The sequence below is a fragment of the Octopus bimaculoides genome, chromosome 3, assembly GCF_046866305.1.
Source record: "Octopus bimaculoides isolate indiv1 chromosome 3, ASM4686630v1, whole genome shotgun sequence".
NCBI lineage: Eukaryota > Metazoa > Mollusca > Cephalopoda > Octopoda > Octopodidae > Octopus > Octopus bimaculoides.
The window spans coordinates 158,903,171-158,929,113 of NC_142930.1; the positions used below are offsets into that span (position 1 = coordinate 158,903,171).

At 38.2% G+C, this 25,943-nt stretch overlaps 1 protein-coding gene across 1 annotated transcript; it reads left to right on the forward strand.

The window, feature by feature from the left end:
• Positions 1 to 7,073: 7,073 nt before the first annotated feature.
• LOC106884377 (uncharacterized) lies at positions 7,074 to 25,282 on the forward strand. The gene is made up of 8 exons (XM_089349887.1): positions 7,074 to 7,243; positions 10,347 to 10,400; positions 11,332 to 11,481; positions 12,060 to 12,268; positions 14,898 to 15,009; positions 17,896 to 17,982; positions 20,005 to 20,388; positions 24,359 to 25,282. Exons 1-8 carry the CDS (start codon positions 7,186 to 7,188, stop codon positions 24,628 to 24,630), a joined length of 1,326 nt encoding a protein of 441 aa, XP_089206013.1. The 5' UTR covers positions 7,074 to 7,185; the 3' UTR covers positions 24,631 to 25,282.
• Positions 25,283 to 25,943: the final 661 nt, after the last annotated feature.

A 25,943-nucleotide genomic window follows, 5' to 3' on the forward strand; every position in this document is an offset into this window, starting at 1 on the left:
CCAGCACAGGAGCGAGACTGCTGCTCTGGCAGTGATCCCGCTCAGATGGCTCCACTGGCATGGGTGCCTGTCATCAAATTTGGTTCAATTTTGATTTCGATTTATATATATATATATATATATACACATACATACATACTTGCATATATACATACATACTTACTTGCATATATACTTACATACATACATACATATACATACATGCATATATATATATATATATAAATATATATATATATATATATATAGTTCAAAAAAACAATAACAAAAAAACAAAAAAACAACAAAGTGAGGACGTGATATGGATAGTATTATTGGACGCTCAGGAAAGGAAAGAGAGAGTGTATGACGTTTCGGGCGTAGCCCTTCGTCGGAAAGATGGAAAGTTCGGAGAATGGAAGAACGGAGAAAGAGGAAAATGGTACCGATGCCCACGAGGTTATATATATATATATATATATATACATATATATATGTATATGTATATACACACACACATATATACACACATATATATATACATATATATATTCACATGCACACGCATATATATTTGTATGTATGTGTGTGTGTTTGTTTCCCCTTATCCAAACATTATTCAAGGGATGCAAACAAACAACCTCATTATACATGCAAGATTGTTCATTTCGAGTCTTCTGTGAGAAACATGTCTCACTATGGGGAAATATTACCTCAGTTGGGGACAAGAAGAATAACCAGCTATTGGAAATCTACTACAACAAATTCCATCTGACCCATGCAAGCATGGAAAAGGGGATGTGCCTTATAAAAAGCACCCATGATGGTCCCACGTATAAAGAACTAGTGCTGATGCCATGAAAAAATCACTCAGTACAATCTGCAAAGTGGTTGGCATTAGGAAGGGCATCCAGCTGTAAAAGCCATGTCATAATAGATAATTGAAGTCTTCAGCTTGCAACTCCATCAAACGATGATGATGATGATACTTGCATGTGTGTGTATGTGTTTGTGCATGTGCGTGTGTAAGAGAGAGAGAGAGATTATATTTGGATAAGTAAATTAGACATAATATTTATCTAATGATTGATCATTTATTTCATGTATACACATATACATAAATACACACTCACACACATGCACCTGTTCATACATGCATGTATATATGTATGTATGTTTGTATAAGGATCAATTACTTCATACTTAAACACCTAATTCCATTTAATTGCCTATTACTCATAATCAATATAGATTTCAGTGGACTTTCAGAGTAGCCATCCCTACCTCTTGGGAAAAAAATTAGATGGGGGTTTTTTCTTTCTAAATAAAAAAAAAAATTTAGTGTTCCTGTGTTTCGTACAATGGGAATTACATTTCTAGAAGAATTTTCTTTCCAAACATTTCAAATTCTTCTTTTCCCTTTTTCTTTAGACCCAAACCCCACCCCTCCCTCACCTTGGCTCTCTTGCCCTTTTCCTTCCCCACAGGTTGTAAAAGATATTCCAGAACTCTACCTAATTCTTTAATATGTTTGTTCTTTCATTTTTTAATTCTTTTACCTGTTCCAGTCATTTGACTGCAGCCATGCTGGAGCACCGCCTTCAGTTGAACATATCGACCCCAAGACTTATTCTTTGTAAGCCTAGTACTTATTCTATCAGTCCCTTTTGCTGAACCACTAAATTACAGGGATGTAAACACACTAACATCAGTTGTGAAGTAATGGTTGAGGTGACAAACACAGACACACAAACATATATATATATATATATATATATATTGATAAAAATGGCAAGACAACAAAAGAATGAAAGAGACCTCGATATTATGTAAATAGAGGAATTTATCTGTAAATATAATATGTGGCAATTATTTGGTAGCCATGATAAAACTACAAGTTTTGGATGTTGGGGTGAAAACCCACGCCGGCATCTCTTCAGTTATCAGGCCATCAAAAATATTGCTATGAAAATCATTTCATAGCATCTTTTTTGATGGCCCAATAACTGAAGCGATGCCGGCATTTTCCGGCCCAACATCCAAAACTCGGAGTTTTATCATGGCTACCGAATAATTGTTAGATATTGTACTTGCAGATAAATATATATATATATATATATATATATATATATATATACGACAGGCTTCTCTCAGTTTGCGTCTACCAAATCTACTCACAAGGCTTTGGTCGGCCCGAGGCTATAGTAGAAGACACTTACCCAAGGTGCCATGCAGTGGGACTGAACCCGGAACTATGTGGTTGGTAAGCAAGCTACTTACCACACAGCCACTGCTGTGCCTATGTTTGATTAAATGAAATATTTCCTAAAATATGTATCAATTAATTAACATGAGATAGTTTATCTTTTACTTGTTTCAGTTATTAGACCGTAGCCATGCTGGGTGCTGTCTTGGAGAATTTTTAGTGGAATTAATCGACCCTAGTACTTATTTTACCTTTCTTTTTAAGCCTGATACTTATTCTGTTGGTCCATTATGCTGAACCGCTGAGTTATGGGGACATAAACACACCAACACCAGATGTCAAGTGGTGGTGAAGGACAAACACAGACACAAAGATACACACACACACACACACACACACAATGGGCCTTCCATCTGCCAAATCCACCCGCAAGGTTTCGGTCAGCCCAAAGCTATAGAAGGAAGACACTTGTCCAAGGTGCCACACAGAGAGACTGAACCCAGAACCATCTGGTTAGGAAGAAAACTTCTATGATAGTGTAGTTGTTATTGAGACTTGTGGAGGCGCAATGGCCCAGTGGTTAGGGCAGAGGACTCGTGGTCATAGGATCGCAGTTTTGATTCCCAGACCGGGCGTTGTGAGTGTTTATTGAACGAAAACACCTAAAGCTCCACGAGGCTCCGGCAGGGGATGGTGGCGAACCCTGCTGTACTCTTTCACCACAACTTTCTCTCACTCTTACTTCCTGTTTCTGTTGTGCCTGTAATTCAAAGGGTCAGCCTTGTCACACTGTGTCACGCTGAATATCCCTGAGAACTACATTAAGGGTACATGTGTCTGTGGAGTGCTCAGCCACTTGCACGTTAATTTCACGAGCAGGCTGTTCCGCTGATCGGACCAACTGGAACCCTCGACGTCGTAAGCGACGGAGTGCCAACAACAACAACAACAACTGAGACCTAATTGCAGACACTCTTCAGAGTAGCCATCCCTGGAGTCTTGGTCATATTAGTAACATTGTTGACACTAGTGGTTGTTCAGTTAGCAGGAATAGAAGTCATTTAAAGGAGTTTTATGTAAATGTTTATACTGCTACCAGTGGCAATGTTAACGGTGTTATTTACTTTGATGACAATCTATTCAACCATGAAAATAAGTAGGCTTTTGTTTGTGGTACGCTAGAAATATTGATGTCCAGCTCTTGGTTAATTGATCCATCCTTTCAATAAATAATCTATCACTTTGGGTGCATTATGTTTTGCTGTCTTTTGCACAAGCACATCGCATATATAATATAATATAGATATAATACATATATATATATATACATATCAAATCAAATTCACAAATTCGATGACTGGTACCTGTACCAGTGGAGTGCTAAGAGCACCATCTGAGTGTGATCGCTGCCAGAGCAGCTGACTGGCTTCCAGAGTTTCTACAGCTGGATGCCCTTCCTAACGCCAACCACTCCGAGAGTGTAATGGGTGCTTTTATGTGTCACCGGCACTAGGGCCAGTCAGGTGGTATTGGCAATGGCCACATATATATGTGTGTGTGTGTGTGTGTGTGTGTGTGTGTATAAACCCTATTTTATGTTTAATAATTGTAGTAGTTATAATTTCTACTTATAAAGTGTGTATTAATTAGTACGATACTATTTTTAGTGAATATTATAAATTAATAATTAAATGATAATATGATTTTTATAAAATAAATAATTTAAATATTCTAATTAATTTATTTAATGTAAATATATTAATTTATAGTATTTTAGCTTCTTTCGTGTATATTATCTAATTTACGTATTTTAGTTTTAATTTATTAGACTTTAAAATTATTTAGAATTTAAAATTTTCCAGTAAATGTTTATAATACAGTTAATTTATTATTATTACAGCTAAAATACATTTTGATTTTATAAATAAAACTTAAATACATATTTATATATCTCTTTATTCTATTGCTTTTCTTTATGCCATATTTTCATGCGACTTAATTCTAATAATCACTAAGTTAAAAGTATAATGTTTAAAATTTTAGTTTAAACTAAAGCTTCGATAAGATAAGTATTGCATTTATTTTCAGTAATATTGTTAAATGTTTTTCTTTTATTTATTGGTAAAATAAGTATTTTTATATGAATTCATTTGATATTTATTGTTAGTCGATATATATACATTGATTTTATTATTATTATTGTATTTTGACCGGATGATTAGCTACATTTTTGAATAGAATTGATTTTTGGTCGATTTATTTTGAATCGATTCGATTTTTATTTTATTTTCTATTTGAAAATATGGTTATGAAACATGTGTAGTCATTTTTACTATTTTAATATTTATTACTTTGTACTTTTTTGATTTTTATTATAGGTCTTTTTAGTGTATTTACTTATTAAATTTTTCTATATATGATTGTGGATTTTCATGGATGAATTAAATAATTGTGGGTTTTTTCTCTAAATTACATATTTATATATATGCATATATGATGATGATCATCATCATCGTCGTTTAACATCTACTTTCCATGCTAGCATGGGTTGGACGATTTGACTGAGGACTGGTGAGCCAGATGGCTACACCAGGCTCCAATCTGATTTGGCAGATTTTCAACAGCTGGATGGTACTGGCAACGGCCACGCTCGAAATGGTGTATTTTACATGCCACCTGCACAGGTGGCCAGTCCAGCGGTACTGGCAACGAACTTGCTTGAATGTCTTTTCACGTGCCAGGAAGGCGACGTTGGTAACGATCACACTCAAATGGTGCTATTTACATGCCACCGGCATGGAAGCCAGACAGCTGGTGCTCTGGCAACGATCATGCTCGGACAATGCTCTTAGTGATCTACTGGTATAGGTACCATCAAGATTCCGCTTTCGCTTGCCCCAACAGGTCTTCGTAAGTGGAGTTTAGTGTCCAAAGAAGGAATGCTACGCGTAAGTGGGCTGGCTACATCCCTGGCAGAGGCCTTGGATTTTGGTCTCACTTAATAAGGAAAATGAAGAATTTGGGCATTGAGACTTTCTGCTTGGATTACTCATGATAATTGTCCGGTGATCATACAACTTATGCATAAATCCCTGCATATAAATATGCAGCAATTTGCTATTGATATGATCAAAACACATGGTGGACAATTATTATGAATAAACCAACCAGAAAGTGTGGATGGTAGTTTTTGGGGAAATATACCTCAAAACGACCATTGAAAGAAATCAGCCTTGGCACTTCACATAGAGTAATGAGTTATCTGTCTGGATATTTATATCTCTCCTCTTACTATACATATATATATTATATACATATATTATATAATATATATATATTATATACATATATATATATTATATACATATATTATATAATATATATATATTATATACATATATATATTATATACATTTGACAGATAATTGTCCTCTACTTGTTTGTTGTTAACACATGGGCATATGGCATAGTGGTTAAGAGTGTGGGCTACTAACCCCAAGATTCCGAGTTCGATTCCAGGTCGTGACCTGAATAATAATAATAATAAAAATAATAATATTAATAATAATAATAATAATAATAATAATAATAATAATAATACCTTAGGAATGAGAACCCAGGTTTGAAATTTCCCCAAGACACCTGATGAAGACTGGAGGGTGTATCAGCTGAAACGTTGTGTTAACAACAAACAAGATGAGGACAAATATCGTTAAATGTAAATAATGTACATAATTCTTCATCTCTTAAATATAGAACCCATATCTATATATATCATCATCATCATCATCATCCTCATCATCATCATCATCCTCATCATTTAACATCCACTTTCCATGCTAGCATGGGTTGGACGAATTGACTGGGGGCTGGCGAAGCAGATGGCTACACCAAACTCCAATCTGATTTGGCAGAGTTTCTACAGCTGGATGCCCTTCCTAACCCCAACCACTCCGAGAGTGTAGTGGGTGCTTTTTACGTGCCACCGGCACGAGGGCCAGTCTGGCAGTACTGGCAACGGCCACGCTCAAAATGGTGTTTTTTATGTGCCACCTGCACAGGAGTTAGTCTAATGTTTTGTTCACATGCCACTGGCACAAGTGCCAGTAAGGCAAAGCTGGAAACAATTGTGCTCAAATGGTGCTTTTTACTTGCCACCGGCACAGGAGTGAGATCGCTGCTCTGGCAGTGATCCGGCTCGGATGGTACTGTTAACGCTCCACTGGCATGAGTACCAGTCATCGAATTTGGTTCAGTTTCGATGTCACTTGCCCCAACAGGTCTTCGCAAGCTGAGTTTAGTGTCCAATGAAGGAGAGAAATAGAGATATAAGATCAATCTAGATGGCCCTTGAATGCCTTATTTTGTAGTTTAGACAACCTCTGCTCAAAAATAAAGAGATGAATACTTCATGTATATTCCCAAGAGTGAGGATGTGCAAATACACAAAAATCTGGATTTAACAATTCCATCACCCTTTCAGGATGTTTCATAGTAGTAGGCCCATAACTTTTTTCAGAATCACTATGTGTACATACTCCTGTCCCACAATTTCTTGATTTTTCCCTGGCACAGGGAAAAGAACATACAGGATATCCAAAGCTTGAATGAATTTGATCAAACGTCTGCTTAATCAGAATTGACTTGGTGCTAAATAATAACAACAAAAACAAGTTACATAAATATACAAACAGAAAAGGTAGATATAACTAGTTTCAGCTTGTTTACTTTTGATATTGGCTAATCAATTCTATTCATTTGTTACTTCAGTTTAAATGAATAAAGAAGATAAGGGTTTGCATAAATGAAGATGAACAATCCAATATTTCCATAATGTACTGTTCATGATATTTTATTAATCAATGCTGAACAGAAATGAAAAGTGTGAAGCATGAGTGATTCACAATTGCATTAAAAAATGATCACATATTTACAGAACAGTCAGATGCGCAACAGTGAAAACCTTACTTCGAAGAAGGGAGCAAAAAGAAAGAAAAAAAATGCAGAAAAAGATCCTCTTTCTTCTTATGGTAGCAGCTTGTGGCAGTATTTATACAGGTAAGAATATTCTATTCTCATAATCTCTGTCTCTTGCTATATGCACAAAAAGCACCAGTTCATGTGTGAGCGTTCACACAAACACACACATGCGTGTGTGCATGCGACTGCACATATACAGACATATATGTTTATGTTTATACATATCATGAATCTAAAAGAGTGTTTTGCTAGAGAGGCCATAGGCCAACAGTTTTGGGGTCTGAAAAAATGCTCTAAAGCTAAGCCCTTAACGGATGTGAAACCCAGGGTAACCCCATAGACTAGCCATAGCTACCTTTATCTATATGTTTATATACATATTTATGTGTGTGTGTGTGTGTTTATATGTGTATATATATATATATATATATATACTCTTTTACTCTTTTACTTGTTCCAGTCATTTGACTGTGGTCATGCTGAAGCACCACCTTTAGTCAAGCAAATCGACCCCAGGACTTATTCTTTGTAAGCCTAGTACTTATTCTATCGGTCACTTTTTGCCGAACCGCTAAGTTACGGGGCTGTAAACACACCAGCATCGGTTGTCAAGCGATGGTGGGGGTGACGAACACAGACACACAAACACACATACATACACATATATATATACATATATACGACGGGCTTCTTTCAGTTTCCGTCTACCAAATGCACTCACAAGGCTTTGGTCGGCCCGAGGCTATAGTAGAAGACACTTGCCGAAGGTGCCACGCAGTGGGAATGAACCCGGAACCATGTGGTTGGTAAGCAAGCTACTTACCACACAGCCACTCCTGTGCCTTATATATATATATATATTTAAGTTACAATATATGGATTCAAGTAATCCAGTAGTACTTGTAAAAAAAGCTCCATAATGTATCATTCTACATAACATAGAATATATAGTACAATACAAAGACTTTCTTTCACCTGACGTAGCTTAAATTCTGCAGTACTTTGAAATAATTTTTGCATTTTGCATTAATGCAGACATGTAAGTAATTTGTTTATTAAGTTATGAAATAATTTGTTGTGATATTTGAATTTTTTTATTGTTAAATACGATTTCATGAAACTGTTTCTGTCATTTATGACTTTATATATATATATATATATATATATATATATATATATATATATATATATATATATATATATATATATATAATCATATCAAAGGGAAATGGAAATTAATAAAAGTTTTAACCTCCAAGTGGCCTAGCGTATAAAAGTTTAGTCCAAAGACTATGAATTACTCATAAGGTACAGTGTATATTTAAATACATAAGAGGAATCTACTCATGGGATTCCTTACGCTAGAAAGAACAGCTAGGTTCTAGAACCACAAAATTAGGGATAAATCCTTTTAAGATTTATCCCTAATTTCTGGTTTTGGAACCTAGCTGTTCTTTCTAGCATTAGGAATCCCATGAGTAGATTCCTCTTATGTATTTAAATATACACTGTACCTTATGAGTATATATATATATATATATATATATATATATATATATATATATGCATTCGCCTCTGGTCCTGTCCCCTCCTACCAGCAGCACATGTTCTCTACCATGTGTGACCTTGTCTTGTCTTCTTCTTTCCTCCCTATTGCCATCAACGTCATCATCTGAACTTTTTGTACCTCCACCATCTATTCCCTCAACCAAAATCCATAAACCTAACAATCCCGGCAACCCCACCGTTTCCACCTGTAACTGTCCCATGGAACACATTTCAAAATACCTTGACCTCATCCTTTCCCTTTTAATCGCTTCCCTCCTGTTTAACATACCTGACGCCAGTCACACCCTCCGACTATTCCATTCTTTTTCCTTCCCTCCTGATTCCTCCCCCCCTCTTCACCATGAACATAAAAATCTTATACACCATCATCCTCCCCAATGATGGCCTCCTAGCCCTCCAGTACTTCCTCAACCAAAGATGTATCTTTTCTTGCTAACCCCATAAAAATATATTAAAGAAAAAATAAGTTATGCAGCTTTCAATAATTGCCAGTTGTAAATATATGTGTTGCAATTATAAAGATACTTAAATGACAACTTGTCAATACAAGGCAAACAGAAAATTCAGTCTAGAAATGTTTTGTTTTTTAGTTGATAATCTCTGCTAATTCATTTGATTCCTCATTGCTCATAGTTAGTGCTATTTATTTTTTTTTATTATTGCTCCCTTTTTAAAAAATCTTATTTCTGATAAATATTAATTAAAACGTTAATTCTAAATAGGCAGATTTTATAATACTTAATGTAAAGAAAATGCTATTTAATTTAGAATTTCTAACAAAAATGAAAAGGCATCAATTATTAATTCATAAGAAATGAAATAATATGAAGAAGTAAGCTAAATTTATTATAAGAATAAAAATTCATTTTTCTGCATCGCCTGAAAAAAGTGGACTAGAATGAAAAATGCCAGCCAGGGATAACAATATGCTTAAGTATTTAATTTTGTTGGCACTCCGTCGCTTATGACGTCGAGGGTTCCAGATGATCCGATCAACGGAAGAGCCTGCTCGTGAAATTAACGTGCAAGTGGCTGAGCACTTCACAGACACGTGTACCCTTAACGTAGTTCTTGGGGATATTCAGTGTGACACAGTGTGACAAGGCTGACCCTTTAAATTACAGGCACAACAGAAACAGGAAGTAAGAGTGAGAGAAAGTTGTGGTGGAAGAGTACAGCAGGGTTCGCCACCATCCCCTACCGGAGCCTTGTGGAGCTTTTAGGTGTTTTCGCTCAATAAACACTCACAACGCCCGGTCTGGGAATCGAAACCGCGATCCTATGACCACGAGTCTGCTACCCTAACCACTGGGCCATTGTGCCTCCACTAAGTATTTAATAAACCTGGGAAAATACAGGACAAGAAGTAAGCCTAAAATAAAAGAAAAGAGCTTAAAATATTGCAACTAAAATAAAATGTGAATGGCTTTCCAATTAAGACCTCCACCAAAATTCCATGTGAATTTGTTTCAAAGACTAACTTGATAAATTACAATGTTATTTTATGAAGTTCTTCATTATTTTTAAAAAAATTAATTGAAACAGAGGCAGTGTATTTTAGCAGAAATATGGTAATGAAATGATTAAAAAGAATAAATATATTTATTTTCAGGTATTAATGATGCTCAATTAGAGGCACTGAAATCAACTGCATCAAGACATTTAGGTCAGTAAGTTGTTAAATATTATTTCATATTAATTTATATTGTTTTTAGGAAAAAAAAATAAACCCCCAGAAATATTTCAATCAGTTTTATAAATTTCAATGTTGTTGTTGTTGATGTCATTGTTATTATTATGGCAACATGCTGGCAGAATCATTACCATGCCAAACAACATGATTAAACAACATGATTAAACAACATGATTAAACAACATGTTTAACCCTTTCGTTACTGTATTTATTTTGAGATGCTCTGTGTTTCTTTTAATTATTTTAAATATAACAAAGAATTTAGTAAAATAACTTAGTTATCATTTAGCTAATGTTAGGAACCTAAATTTTGACTAAAGTTTGGTGGAAGATTTTAATTCAAAATTTATGAAAACTAGACATTTGTACTACAGAGCCAGAGCCGGTTTCAGCCGGGTTAGTAACGAAAGGGTTAAAGACATTTTAGCATTTCTTCTGGTTTTACATTCTGAGTTCAAAGGTCGCGAAAGTGCCTTTCATCATTTTGGGTCAATAAACTAAGTACCATCGAGCACTGGGCTGCTGTGATCGACTATGCTCCATTTGTAGGAGGAAAGAAATGATATCCTGCAAGCTTTAACAGCAATGGAAACACTAGCAAACGAACTGCTACAACCTGGCATGGTTGCAAGCTGGGCAAAGAAGAAATGTCTTAATTGATGGAGAACCAAAACGGGCTAACACAACAAATAGGAATACAGCTCTCTCAACGATACCATGAGTGACTGTGACATGTAACCACAAACAATGGCACATATTTTGGGAAGTTCTCTGATACTTGCATCATAGATTATCACGATGCAAAAAAAAACCCCAAAAATAAGTGACGAAAATTTAGTTAAAAGAGAAGCGGGTTCAATAAGAAAACATAACATACTGTAAATGTATTTATCGTATATTTCAGAAATTTGTTCTTCAATAGTTCCGGAAAATGTATATGTCTCATGCTTCACAACTTTCTATCTGGGTTCCTGCAAATATTTGTGTCCTGTAGGAACGGGACTGCCAAACTACACATGTCACAATATTACAATGCATAATGACCTTCTGGAAGGTGAGTTGAAAAATCCTCCTCTTTCTCTTCTTCTTCTTCTTCCCCTGCTCCCCTCCTCCTGTGTGTGTGTGTGTGTGTGTGTGTTTTAATTGGCTTGTTGGTTGGTCGGTTATAGGCACAGTATTCATTGGTCATATTGGAGCATTCATCATCATCATCGTTTAACATCTGCCTTCCATGCTAGCATGGGTTGGACGATTTGATTGAGAACTGGCGAACCAGAAGGCTGCACCAGGCTCCAATCTGATTTGGCAGAGTTTCTACAGCTGGATGCCCTTCTTAACGCCAACCACTCTGATAGTGTAGTGGGTGCTTTTATGTGCCACCAGCACAAGGGCCAGTCTGGCGGTACTGGCAACGGCCATGCTCAAATGGTGTATTTTATGTGCCACCTGCACAAGAGCCAGTCCAGCGGCACTGGCAATGACCTCGCTTGAATGTTTTTTCACGTGCCACCGGTACAAGTGCCAGTAAGGCGACGCTGGTAACGATCACGCTCAAATGGTGCTATTTATGTTCCAAAGGAATATTTGTCAAGTTGAAATACATTGTAACATTTTTTTTTTTTTTTTTTGCAGTCGAAGTTACTGAATACTCCGTAGACAACTCTCATTATTTATATCAAAGCAAAGAGGTAATACACTTAACAGCAAAAACTACCACAAAGTTTAACTATACATTTGATGATTACTACACGGTCTTTGAAATAAAATATATTGAAAGTTCACAAAGATTATGCGATACAGAAACTATAACCATCCATTTTGAAAATAATTTAACCATGGAGGTAAGAGTCATTCTTTATAGAATCTCTTTGTAAATTCTCCTTTTATATCTATTTTCACCCATTTCTTCCTATTTATTTCTATATTTAAAAGTATCTATTGCATTATATTGGTATAGCATGTCAAACTGTTATATGAACATGATACAAGCATAATCCCTTTAAACATCGTCTGCTCCAGGATATGTGAGCAGAACATATCATTCCAGCTTCTACAGTGCTTTGATGAAATTCTTTTGTCTGTCTTAGACCAAATTTATTACCTCCGCCTTAGTGAAGGCAGAGGTGTTGTTTTCAGTCATGTTTGTTTGTTTGTTTGTCTGTGGACAAGATATCTCAGGAACCGCTGGATGGATTCGGATGAAACTTTCAGGGATATTTGGCCTTGTGACTGGCACAAACTGATTAAATTTGGGGATTGATTCAGTGCTGGACAAGGATTCTGGATTATTTTCCCTATTTTTTTTCCTTAATTTTGGGGAGCGGTCGGGTTTCATTTTTAGTATTCTTTTTTATGAGAGCAGTCTAGTTTATTTCAGATATTCTCATTTTAAAAATCATCTCTGGCTAATCATTGCCTTGGTGGAGGTTTGCACTCTCTGAGTGCTCTTGTTCAATGTGTTTCTGAGCAGGATGTTATTTAATTTGCTGTGTCTCTGAATGTTTACAACCTATGTTGAATTTTGGCTAGAAATGGTAGTGTAACTATCGGTTTCTCACCTACAAACATTGATGTTACCATTTGTGGCTTGGCTGCAGTCAATGACATTTATTGACATTCCCTGTGCTAGTTCTGGGCTTTCAAATTTCTCAAGAATAAAAAATCTTTTATTTGACAAAACAGGTAAGGACATAGGCTCTTGTGCGGGTGGCACATAAAATACACCATTTTGAGCGTGGCCGTTGCCAGTACCGCCTGACTGGCCTTCGTGCGGGTGACACGTAAAAGCACCCACTACACTCTCTGAGTGGTTGGCGTTAGGAAGGGCATCCAGCTGTAGAAATTCTGCCAAATCCGATTGGAGCCTGGTGTAGCCATCTGGTTTCACCAGTCCTCAGTCAAATCGTCCAACCCATGCTAGCATGGAAAGCGGACGTTAAACAATGATAATGATATATATATATATATATATATATATATATATCAGGTTGAGTAAAAAGCAAGTAACGTTTTGAACCATGAAGAATTTGTACCAAATTTTTGCTGAGTTATGAATTTTGAAAAAATATTTTACAATTGTCTGATAATACAGACATAGACTTGCCCAAATGCATCAATAAATTAACATTGACATTTTTTCACCGTTGTTACAAACATCTGAAATGGAACTGTCGTGATATTCAAGTAATTTTGCGATTCAACTTCAAAAAAGAACGTAAATCAGCTGAAACGCAACATTTTGTGATATCAACGCAACATTTTGTGAGGAAATGATTAGAGAGTAGTCAGTTGGAAAATGATTTAAATGATTTTGCAGTGGAGACCTTTGCCTTGAAGATCGTGAGCGCAGTGGACGCCCATCTGTCATCGATGACGGTCGATTAAAGACCATCATTGGGAAAGATCCACGTAAAACCACATGAGAACTGGCAACAGGAAGGTTAATGGCGAAAACAGTCTTTGTGTATGGCAAATATGCAGGTACAATAAGCATTAAAAATGCGCAGACAATAAAATCCCTCAAATGCTCAGAGGAATCATTAGAAGTTATAGATAGCTTCTGTTACCTCGTGGATCAAGTTAGCAATGGAGGAAGAAGGTATGAAAGTGTAATTGCTAGAATAAGAACGGGTTAGGCACAGTTCAGGGGCCTCTGCCTTGTTGGTAACTAAGGGTCTCTATCTCAGAGTGAAAGGCAGGTTGTATGATGCCTGTGTATATACAGTATGTTACATGGCAGTGAAATATGGGCTGTGACCACAAAGGAATTGCAAAAACTTGAAAGAAATGAAGCTAGCATGCTCCAGTGGATGGGTAGTGTCAGTGTGCATGCATGAGAGAGTGTAAAGGATTTTAAGAGGAAGACTGGGTATAAGAGGCATCAGATGTTGTGTGCAAGAGAGAAGTTTGTGCTGGTATGATCACGGGATGCGTATGGATGAGGATACCTGTGTAAAGAAGTGCTGAGCTCTAACTGAAGAGGGAATCTGTGGAAGGAATACACCCAGGAAGACATGGGATGAAGTGGCGAGAAAGGATCTTTGGATGCTAGGCTACACTGAGGAAAGGACAAGGGACCAGGAGTTGTGATGGTTTTGCTGTACTTGAAAAGACATGCCAAGCTAAGTAAAATTACGGTCTTCCATATATATACTGGTTTGTCCTTTGTAGGAGCTGGTAACACATGAAATGCACTTGTACTGGTACTGCATAAATGCACCCATGGTGGTGGCGTGTAGAAACACCCAGCACAATCTGTAAAGTGGTTGGCACTAAGAAGGGCATCCAGTCGTAGAAACCATGTCACAACAGACAATTGGAGGTTGGACAGCTCCTTGTCAAACTGTCCAACCCATGCCAGCATAGAAAACAGACGTTAAACGATGATGATGATGATGATGGTGTGTGTGAGGGTGGTTTATGTGCTTGTGTACTTGTATGATTTTATTTCTATGTTGTTTTTTTTTTCAGTGGAATGACTGGCCAATTTTGTACTCAAACCAACCTATAATTACATCAAAGATGACCATTGAAGTTTATGCTCATATCAAGTGTAGTATAAGTTTTGAAATATTTGGAACTGGTAACACTGAATTTCGTACATATTTGTTTTTCTGATTTACTTCATTAAAATCTAAATTATCTGCAAGTTGCTTGCATAGAGTGATATTTAGCTTGGCTGCTGGTTTCATAGATTTAAGTGGGGACAAAGGAAAACAGTATTACTCACTTGGATAGCATGCTTGTCCATAACAGATGGCATTCCACAAGATTTGATGTAGACTCCTTACAGTCTATTGAGCTGAACTTTATAGAATTAGATTTATTGATCAAATCCACTAAAACACACCTATTTACTTTTAACTGTTAGTTACAGAAAAAAAGTTTTTAAAATCTGTGAAACCAGTGATGGGCTAATGTTAACAGAAATTATACAGTAGATGCTGGCATCACTGTGTGGTAAGAAATTTTCTTTCCCAACCCCATGGTTCAAGGTTCAGTCCCACTGAATGGTACCTTGTGCAAGTCATCCACTATACCACAGGCCGACCAAAGCCTTATGAGTGGATTTGGTAGATGAAAACAGAAAGGGCCCTTTGTTTATATATAGGCGCAGGAATGGCTGTGCGGTAAGTAGCTTGCTTACCAACCACATGGTTCCGGGTTCAGTCCCACTGCGTGGCACCTTGGGCAAGTGTCTTTTACTATAGCCTCGGGCCAACCAAAGCCTTGTGAGTATGTTTGGTAGACGGAAACTGAAAGAAGCCCGTCGTATATATGTATATATATATATATTTATGTATGTGTGTTTGTGTGTCTGTCTTTGTCCCCCCACCGTCGCTTGACAACCGATGCTGGTGTGTTTACGTCCCCGTAACTTAGCAGTTCAGCAAAAAGAGACCGATAGAATAAGTCCTAGGCTTACAAAGAATAAGTCCTGGGGTCGATTTGCTCAACTAAAGGCGGTGCTCCAGCATGGCTGCAGTCAAATGGCTGAAACAAGTAAAAGAGTAAAAGAGTATATATATATATATATATATATATATATATCATCAGTAAATCATAAATCTGAAAGAGAAGCACACTCTAAGTTATATAACAGTAGAGTAATTAGATAAAGATAGTTATGGCCGGTCTATAGGGTTACCCTGGATTTTATGCCCATAAAGCCCTTAGCTTTACAGTGTTTCTGCAGACTCTAATGGCCGGTGGCCTATAACCTCTCTTGAAAGTGAAGGGAGAAAAGACCTTGTAGCTACTTATTGAATGTGCGGACAAAGGAGAAGGGTTAAGCGCAAAGGGTTGTCTCCCTCATACTGCTATCGATAGTCAACGTGGTTGGTTTGTGGGTTCCAGGACTTCAGTAGGAATCTCCAGAAGTGTAAGCAGGGTCAGAAGACTTCCATCCTGGAATTTCAGATGTTCCTCAGGTCAAGGGAGTTCTTTGATATTCTCGTCCATTCAGTTATGCACAGTTTGCAACGCTTGCTCCCATTGATGTAGGAGCCTGGTTCTTCTAGCATCTTCCATGAGATTATGCGCAGAGTCCTTTCGTCCTTCAGGCACCACACATGACTGGCCAAGGACGTGACGTATCGTCTCTCTGGGATCCTGTGCTTGAAGATGTTTCCGGAACATCAATGGATATATTTTTGTGTATTGCTACATCACCATTATACAAGGTAATGGTGTCTACTTCCAAACTTTAGTGGAAACATGTCTGGCCAAGGGGAAATCTTATCTTAATTGGAAGCAGTTAAGGATTAGTAACATGAAAAGCATCCAACCATAGAAGATCTGCCTCAATGATGAATTCTGTTCCACATATGTGAACATCTTATAGGCGCAGGAGTGGCTATATAGGCCCAGGAGTGGCTGTGTGGTAAGTAACTTGCTTACCAACCACATGGTTCCGGGTTCAGTCCCACTGCGTGGCACCTTGGGCAAGTGTCTTCTACTATAGCCTCGGGATGACCAAAGCCTTGTGAGTGGATTTGGTAAACGGAAACTGAAAGAAGCCCGTTGTATATATGTATATATATATATATATATATATATATGTTTGTGTGTCTGTGTTTGTCCCCCCCCCCCACCACCACCATCGCTTGACGACCGGTGCTGGTGTGTTTGCGTCCCCGTAACTTAGCGGTTCGGCAAAAAGAGATTGATAGAATAAGTACTAGGCTTACAAAGAATAAGTCCTGGGGTCGATTTGATTCGACTAAAGGCGGTGCCCCAGCATGGCTGCAATCAAATGACTGAAACAAGTAAAAGAGTAAAAGAGTATGGAAAAGAGGATGTTAAAATGATGATGATGGTCCAAACATGAGGTTAATAATGGCAATGTATTTTATTAAATCCTTTGTTATTTTCAAAACTAATTCTGTTGATGCTGATGTTGCTGGTGCTGGTGTTGGTGTAGGTACTGGAGTCGTTAATGCTGGCCTAGGGGACATCATCGATGGTGGTGTTAGTGCTGTTATGGCTATCGTTGTGGCTGTCGGGGCTGTTATCAGCCCTATATTGGTGCTGACTGCTGTTGTTGTTGCTGTTGTTATTGGCATCATAATTAGCATTATTATCATTAGCGCTGCTGCTGCTGCTGCTGCTGTTGCCATCAATACTGCCATTCCTGATACTGTAGAAGGGGGTCACTTACGAAGCTGAGGTGGTTTCTGACCCAAATGGTAGCAGTCGCTTTCCAAACTACCTATCAACATCACCACTCTCCTCCTCCTCCTCCTCCTCCTTCTTCCTTTTCTTCTTCTTCTTCTTCTTCTTCTTCTTCTTCTTCTTCTTCTTCTTCTTCTTCTTCTTCTTCTTCTTCTTCCTTTTCTTCTTCTTCTTCTTCATCATCATCATCATCATCATCTTCTTCTCCTCATTAGCATCAGTGACAGTTGCCATTGCAAGCAACGATGATATAAAAGTGACTTTTTTTGCTTATAGCTTATAATCTTTGTTTCAGTTCCATTCCAATGTCACCCAGGAGGCCAGGAACTCTATAATAATGCTACATTCTCATCATGTGAACCAACGCACCCCGCATCATTATGTAAGAAAAATTAATTTTATCCTCTGATTTAAAATTACCTTACTCTACCTGCACGTATGTTACTCTACCTGCAAAAAAAAAAAAAAAGAGCAAAATCTCCTGCAAATCAAATCCTATCCGTCTTTAAAGGAAGGAAGAACATTTTTAATGTTGTAATCTAAGGTACACTATTTCCAAAACAAAATGGAACCATTTTGTATGTTTTGATCATTTTATGATGGCATTCTGAGTATAAAGCCTGTCTTCTCTCATCAGGAAAAAAAGTTGACATTTGTATCAGGAGTTACAACCAATAGATAATATTAGCAATTGAAAAGGTGGTGAGCTGGTGGAGTCGTTACCACACTAGACAAAATGCTTAGGAGCATTTCATCTGTCTTTACATTCTGACTTTAAAGGCTGCCAGGTTGACTTTGCCTTTCGGCCTTTCGGAGTTGTTAAACAAGTACCGATTGAGCACCGGGGCCGATGTAACTGATCTGAACTTGCTGGTCATGTGTCAAAATTTGAGATCAATATTAACAATTTCAAAAACCGTTTTTTAAAACCATAATTGTCTTTCTTTATTTCATTGGCACTCGCTTACGACGTCAAGGGTTCCTGTTGATCCAATCGAAGGAACAACCTGCTCGTGAAATTAACGTGCAAGTGGCTGAGCACTCCGCGAGACACAGTGTGACAAGGCTGACCCTTTGAATTACAGGCACAACAGAAACAGGAAGAAAGAGTGAGAGAAAGTCGTGGGGAAAGAGTACAGCAGGGTTCGCCACCATCCCCTGCCGGAGCCTCGTGGAGCTTGAGGTGTTTTCGCTCAATAAACACTCACAACACCCAGTCTGGGAATCGAAACCGCGATCCTATGACCGCAAGTCCACTGCCCTAACCACTGGGCCATTGTGACTCCACTTATTTCATTGACTCAGAAATTATTAGTAACTTCCAAAGCATCTTACAGATATTGCACTATGCTTCTTGGTATATTCGAAGATAAATATCCGTCAAATGTAAATCATCATCATCATCATCATCATCGTTTAACGTCCGCTTTCCATGCTAGCATGGGTTGGACGATTTGACTGAGGACTGGTGAAACCGGATGGCAACACCAGGCTCCAGTCTGATTTGGCAGAGTTTCTACAGCTGGATGCCCTTCCTAACGCCAACCACTCAGAGAGTGTAGTGGGTGCTTTTACGTGTCACCCGCACGAAAACGGCCACGCTCGAAATGGTGTCTTTTATGTGCCACCCGCACAAGCCAGTCCAGGGACACTGGCAACGATCTCGCTCGAAAATCCTACAGGAGCCAGTCAGGCGGTACTGGCAACGGCCATGCTCAAAATGGTGCATCTCATGTGCCACCCGCACAAGAACCAGTCCAGGGGCACTGGCAACGATCTTACTTGGCTTGCCGGGTCTTCTCACGCACAGCCCATTTCCAAAGGTCTCGGTCCGTAGTCATCGCCTCGGTGAGGCCCAATGTACGAAGGTCTTGCCTCACCACCTCAGCCCAGGTCTTCCTGGGCCTACCTCTTCCACGGGCTCCCTCAACTGTTAGGGTGTGGCACTTTTTCACGCAGCTATCCTCCTCCATTCTCACCACATGTCCATACCAGCGCAATCGTCTCTCTTGCACGCCACAACTGACGCTTCTAATGTTCAGCCTTTCTCTCAAGATACCTACACTCTGACGGGTATTCACATTGACATTACACATCCAACGGAGCATACTGGCTTCATTCCTTGCGAGCTTACGCATGTCCTCAGCAGCCACAGCCCATGTTTCACTGCCATGTAGCATGGTTGTTCGTACGCATGCGTCATACAGTACGAACAACCATGCTACATGGCAGTGAAACATGGGCTGTGGCTGCTGAGGACATGCGTAAGCTCGTAAATAATGTACATAATTCCTTATCTCTTAAATTTAGAATGGTAAATAGATGCCAAAGGATGGTGATGATGATATTAAACAAGGAAATCAGTATAAAACACTGGCAATCAATATTTTTCTTTTTAAAACAGGTTCTGAATATAGAGATACAACCATATCACCAATAAACACAACACAATCATTAATAACATCCACACTAGAACCAACGAATACAACAGATACTACTTCTACTACTACTGCTACTACTTCTACTACTGCTACTACTACTACTGCTACTACTTCTACTACTGCTGCTACTACTACTACTACTACCACTACTACTAAAAGAAGACCAACAACAACAACTATTGATACTACTGTAACAACACCGACAATAGAAACAACAATCAAAACAGAAACGACAAGTACAGCATCAACAGGAACAGAAACACAAGCTACATCGCCAAAAATAACAACATTGGAGGCAGACATGGCATCAGCAATGGTGAATGGATCATCAATTCCAGCAGAAAAGAGTAAGTAACTTGACAGTATTTAAGATAATATTACTGTTGTTGTTGTTGTTGTTGTTGTTGGCATTCTGTCGCTTACGACATCGAGGGTTCCAGTTGATCCGATCAACGGAACAGCCTGCTCGTGAAACTAACGTGCAAGTGGCTGAGCACTCCACAGACACGTGTACCCTTAACGTAGTTCTCGGGGATATTCAGAGTGACACAGTGTGACAAGGCTGACCCTTTGAAATACAGGCACAACAGAAACAGGAAGAAAGAGTGAGAGAAAGTTGTGGTGAAAGAGTACAGCAGGGTTCGCCACCATCCCCTGCCGGAGCCTCGTGGAGCTTTAGGTGTTTTCGCTCAATAAACACTCACAACGCCCGGTCTGGGAATCAAAACCGCGATCCTATGATCGCGAGTCCGCTGCCCTAACCACTGGGCCATTGCGCCTCCTAATATTACTAAACTATAAAAATAAAATAATATTAGACAAATCATTTAGTGTCTGTTTCCATGCTGGTGTAGCGAACGCCTTTAGGGAAATTCTCCTCTCTCTCTCTGTTATACAGGGTGTCCACAAAGTCTGGGTACATGGGGATTAACACATACTTTAAAAACATTATTATTTCTTATATTTAATTGTTTATGTTATGATTTTATTTACTCCATGTACCCACATGGGGATTAACACATACTTTAAGAAATTATTATTTCTTATATTTAATTGTTTATATTATGGTTTTATTTACTCCATGTACCCAGACCTTATGGACACTCTGTATATACATAAATACGGACATAGTAGATAACAGCTAGCCTTCGGCTGCACTTTGGACCCTGTTGTGTCCACTACTCTGATTGTTTGCTATTGGCTCAAGTTGTTTCTTGCCCTATTGCGCGCCAAGATGCAACCCAACCAATCACAGCCTTCAGATGAGGTCACATGAGACAGTCTTTTCTAAACTTCCAGTCAGCTGACAGCCCACTATAAGATGCTAGCTTCACACCATCTCAAGGTCTTTCGGCTACAGACCTTCTGAGGTTTAGCCACTGACCACAGAGCACACTGCCAGTTCCAGTGACGACACAACAGCAGCCACATGGAGACTCAGCAACACTTCGTCCAGCAGCATTCAGGACCTCCATCTCTGTCGCCACCATCATCTTCTTAACAACATCAATTTCTTGCTACGTACACACCAACCCGCTATGCTCGCACAGGTTCTATATCCACAGTTTGTGAATTACTTCACCATGGTTAACAACAAGTACAACCTGCGACCCTTCTGTAACAAGAGACCGGCTCGTCATCGTAGTCACAACTTCTTATACGACATGTGCCTCTCCCCGGCTCTGCATTGCAGCCTCAACTTCTTGATACAGCACTTCAACTACTGTGTACCTTGACTACGAACTGGTATTTATCATCCTTGTGTCTGGACTTTCTTCTAACGTCATACTCTCTTCATGCTCTGTACTTATTGCACACACATACATCCATGTTTGTACATACACACTTTGTATACATGATGGCCTGTCTATTATTATGTTTGTACGTTGCACACACAGACACACACGTTAACCTATAAATAAAATCTTCTCTTAAACACTCTACCGGTTGTGTCTCTCTTTTCCTTCTAAATACAGCATTTATCCCTTTTCATATTTTATTTGTATCGACCTTGTTGTGATGTACTAAAGGAGCCATTCTTGTCACCTCTCCTTCCGCACGGTCGATACAAATAAAATATGAAAAAGGATAAAATGAGTATAAGGGCCCTAGAGTCAATGTTGCAAAGACCAAAGTTCTAGTAAGTAGGAAGGCGAACACATCATACACCCCTTCAGGTAGGTGGCTCTGCTCAGTCTGTAGAAAAGGTGTAGGTTGAAACTCTGTAAAATGTACCCAGTGTAAGCTATGGATACATAAGAGATGCAGCAACATCAAAGGGAAATTAACTGAGAAGATAGCTTTCATGTGTGGCAGATGCACTGGGGCAATAAACACCACGGATGCTCAGAAAACAGATTCCATCACATGCCAGGGGGAGAAACTAGAAGTAGTTGATAGCTTCCGCTACATAGGTGACCAAGTCTGTAGTAGGGGTGGATGCTCTGAGAGTGTTACCACTAGAATAAGAATAGCCTGGGCAAAGTTCAGAAAGCTTCTACTCCTACTGTTGACAAAGGCCTCTCGCTCAGAGTGAAAGGTAGATTGATTGTACAATGCATGTGTGCAAACTGCCATGCTTCATGACAGTGAAACACAGGCCGTGACTGCTGAAGATATGTGTAGGCTCAAAAGAAATGCAGCTAGTATGATCTGCTGGATGTGTAATGTCAGTGTGCACATCGAATGTAGCATGCAAGAGGGACGTTTGCGTTGGTATAGTTATGTACTACGGATGGATGAGGAGATCTGTGTGAAGAAGTGCCACTCCCAAACAGTGGAAGGAATCCGGGGTAGAGGGAGACCCAGGAAGACATGGGATGCAGTGGTGAAGCATGACCTTCGAACGTTGGGCCTCACAGAGGCAATGACAAAAGACCAAGATATGCTGTGATGAAGAAGACCCGGCAAATAAAGTGAGTTCACAGCTGTAACCTACACCAGTGTCCCATAACCAGCTCACTCAAAGTACCTTGGGCCGTAGGGTGACATGCCGTGCTTGAGGAGACCTACTGAGTCAAGTACATCAAAATCAAAATCAAATGGAAATTGTAGTTGTGATCCCCGTTTATGTTGGCACATAAAAAACACCATCCGAACATGGCTGATGCCAGCGCCGCCTTGACTGGCTTCCATGCAGCCATCTGGTTTACCAGTCTTCAGTCAAATTGTCCAACCCATGCTAGCATGGGAAGCAGACATTAAATGATGATGATGATTTTAGCATTTTCTACCTTGACTTTTTTTCCCATATATATATAATCTCTCTCTCTATATATAATGTTTATATATATATATATATATATATATATATAATGTGTATATATATATACATACACATACAAACTACACATATATTTATGTGTACACATACATACTTACATACACGCATACATACACACACTCACAGAGAGAAAGAAAGAGAGAGAGAGAGAGAAATATCTAGCTATATGTGTGTACAAGCACACACACACATTTATAGGAAATGCCGATAAATTATTGCTTATATACAAGATGCTTTCATATAGTTCAACTTCAGAAGATGGTAGAAGAAATTTATTTGCTGAAGATGTTACACACAGGAATTGCCTATCAAACCATACAGTTGTGCAGACATACCTATACTGAGGGTTGTGGATTTGCATAATCAGTAGAGCTGCTGATGAAAAAAAAACTTGCTATAATTCATCTCATTCGTGTATGTTCTGAGTTCAAATGCAGCTGGTGCCAGCTTTACCATTGATCCTTACAAAGCTGCTAATATAAAGCAGAAATGAAATACTGGATGTTGATGTAATGTTTTACACCAGAGGTTCTCAACATGCATAGTTACCATTCCCAAGGAAGCACTGGGCATATTGAAAAGGCGTTAGGCTTTAGGGAGTAATGAGTGAAGCAGTTAGGTAACATAATTACAAAGCAAAATTTTACCTATAGTAGTAATTATATTATATATGATAAAACAAGTAATGCTTATTAAAATGGTTATTAAAATAAAATTAAATCTCATCAGGCACGGGGAAGTCATTAATTTGCAATGCATGAAGTATATTTACAACTTTCGTCTCTTATTTTTTATCATTTCTCTGTTAAAAGCTTATACAATCCATTTTTAGAGTAAAAGTTATAAATTATCATCCATGCTAAGTCAGTTTAGACATGAAACCTCGCTCACCACTTAGATGGACACTAGACATAACAACTGCTCAAATATGTAGGGACTACAAAAAAAGGTTAAGAACCACTGATCTAGACCACACCACATCCTCAAAATTTGTAACTCTGATCTGGTTTCAGAAATCTATATTCTATTTACAGATTCCACTGAAAATGAAACTTTATGTCCCTGTGCCTGTTATGTGGAAACACCTGAACATTTTGAGAAACGAATGCAGGAGACCCGTAAGGAACTATCTGTAAAACAAAATGAAACATCAAGGTATATTGCCAAGAAAATAAGTGCCAAGGATGACAGACCTTCATCTCAAGCTATTGGTGTACTGGCTGTTGTCTTGTTTACAGTTCTAGCTTCAGTAATTATTGTTCCAGATATTTTGTCATTGGTCAGGTATCTGTTTTTACATATGTAATTTTTGAGGAATAAATTTAACTGTAGGCAGTAAAATATACTGTAATAAACAGGAGTAAAAAGAAGCTAGAAGACAAATAGAAGATAAAAGAGACCCTAAAGAGAAGGTAGAGAATAGAAACACAGGGTGTAAGTACCTACCTTGAATGAATCACTGAAGAATAAACCTGTTTCTTCGATTTATTTAACTTTTCAAAATGAGCACTAAAGTACATAGAGCAACAAATTTATAAATTTCAGTCAGTATTTTTCTTTCTTCATTAAATTTCTTTTGTTTTAAAAGCAATATAATTTTTATCATTTAAATCATGTTATATTTTCTGCAATTCAGACAGTATCAGGATAATGGTAATTACAAAGAAACGGAACAAAAGGGTCACCTTTGCAGACTGTCACCTTGGCTTCAACTATTCAAATGTTTTAATTTAGATAATTTCATTTAAAATTTGAAAAAGTAATAATATGAGTCAAATAACATTTGTTATTGCAGAACTAAAAGACATAAATAATCTTAGATGGTCGAATAATAAATTCTAATGTCATTATTCTTAAAAAAAAAAAAGAGACTTGTCAGAACTGGTGGTGTTTTTATCATTTATTCCCTGTAGTGTCAAGAAAGTTTAAATAAATATTGTATCTATGGAAAAAAAAAAGTTTTTTGAGTTTCTTTCTTGATAATAATCCTTTCTACTATAGGCACAAGGCCTGAGATTTGGGTGATGAGTGAAGCTTATGCTTAGCCTGAAAATCTGAAGATCATCATCATCATTATCATCACTTAATGTCTACTCTCTGTGCTGGTATGGGTTAAACAGTTTGACTGGAACAGATAAGCTGGAAAGCTGCGCCAGGTTCCAGTTTGATTTGGCATGGTTTCTATGGTTGGATGCCCTTCATAACACCAACCACTTCAGGAGTGTAATAGGCGTTTTTTTACGTGCCACCGGCATGGGTGCCATTTACATGACACTGGCGACAACCATGACTACAATTCATGGGTGCCAATTGTATGGCACTGGCAATCAACACCATTATAATGCACGGGTGCCAGTCATTGGATATTCTTTTTCAGTATCTGCTGGTCAGCTATTGTAGGGAAAATTCACTCAGGGAGTAAAGGATGAATCTGGTCAAAATGTTAGCAACAAGCTGTAATGGCAACAGTCATGCTCAAATGGTGTTTTTCACGTGCCACCTGCACAGGAGCCAGTCCAGCGGCACTGGCAACGACTTCGCTTGAATGTTTTTCCAATGATTGGCTTAGCACTATATGTTCCTTAAGTAAGTACAGCTTACCGTATGTAATAATCTTTG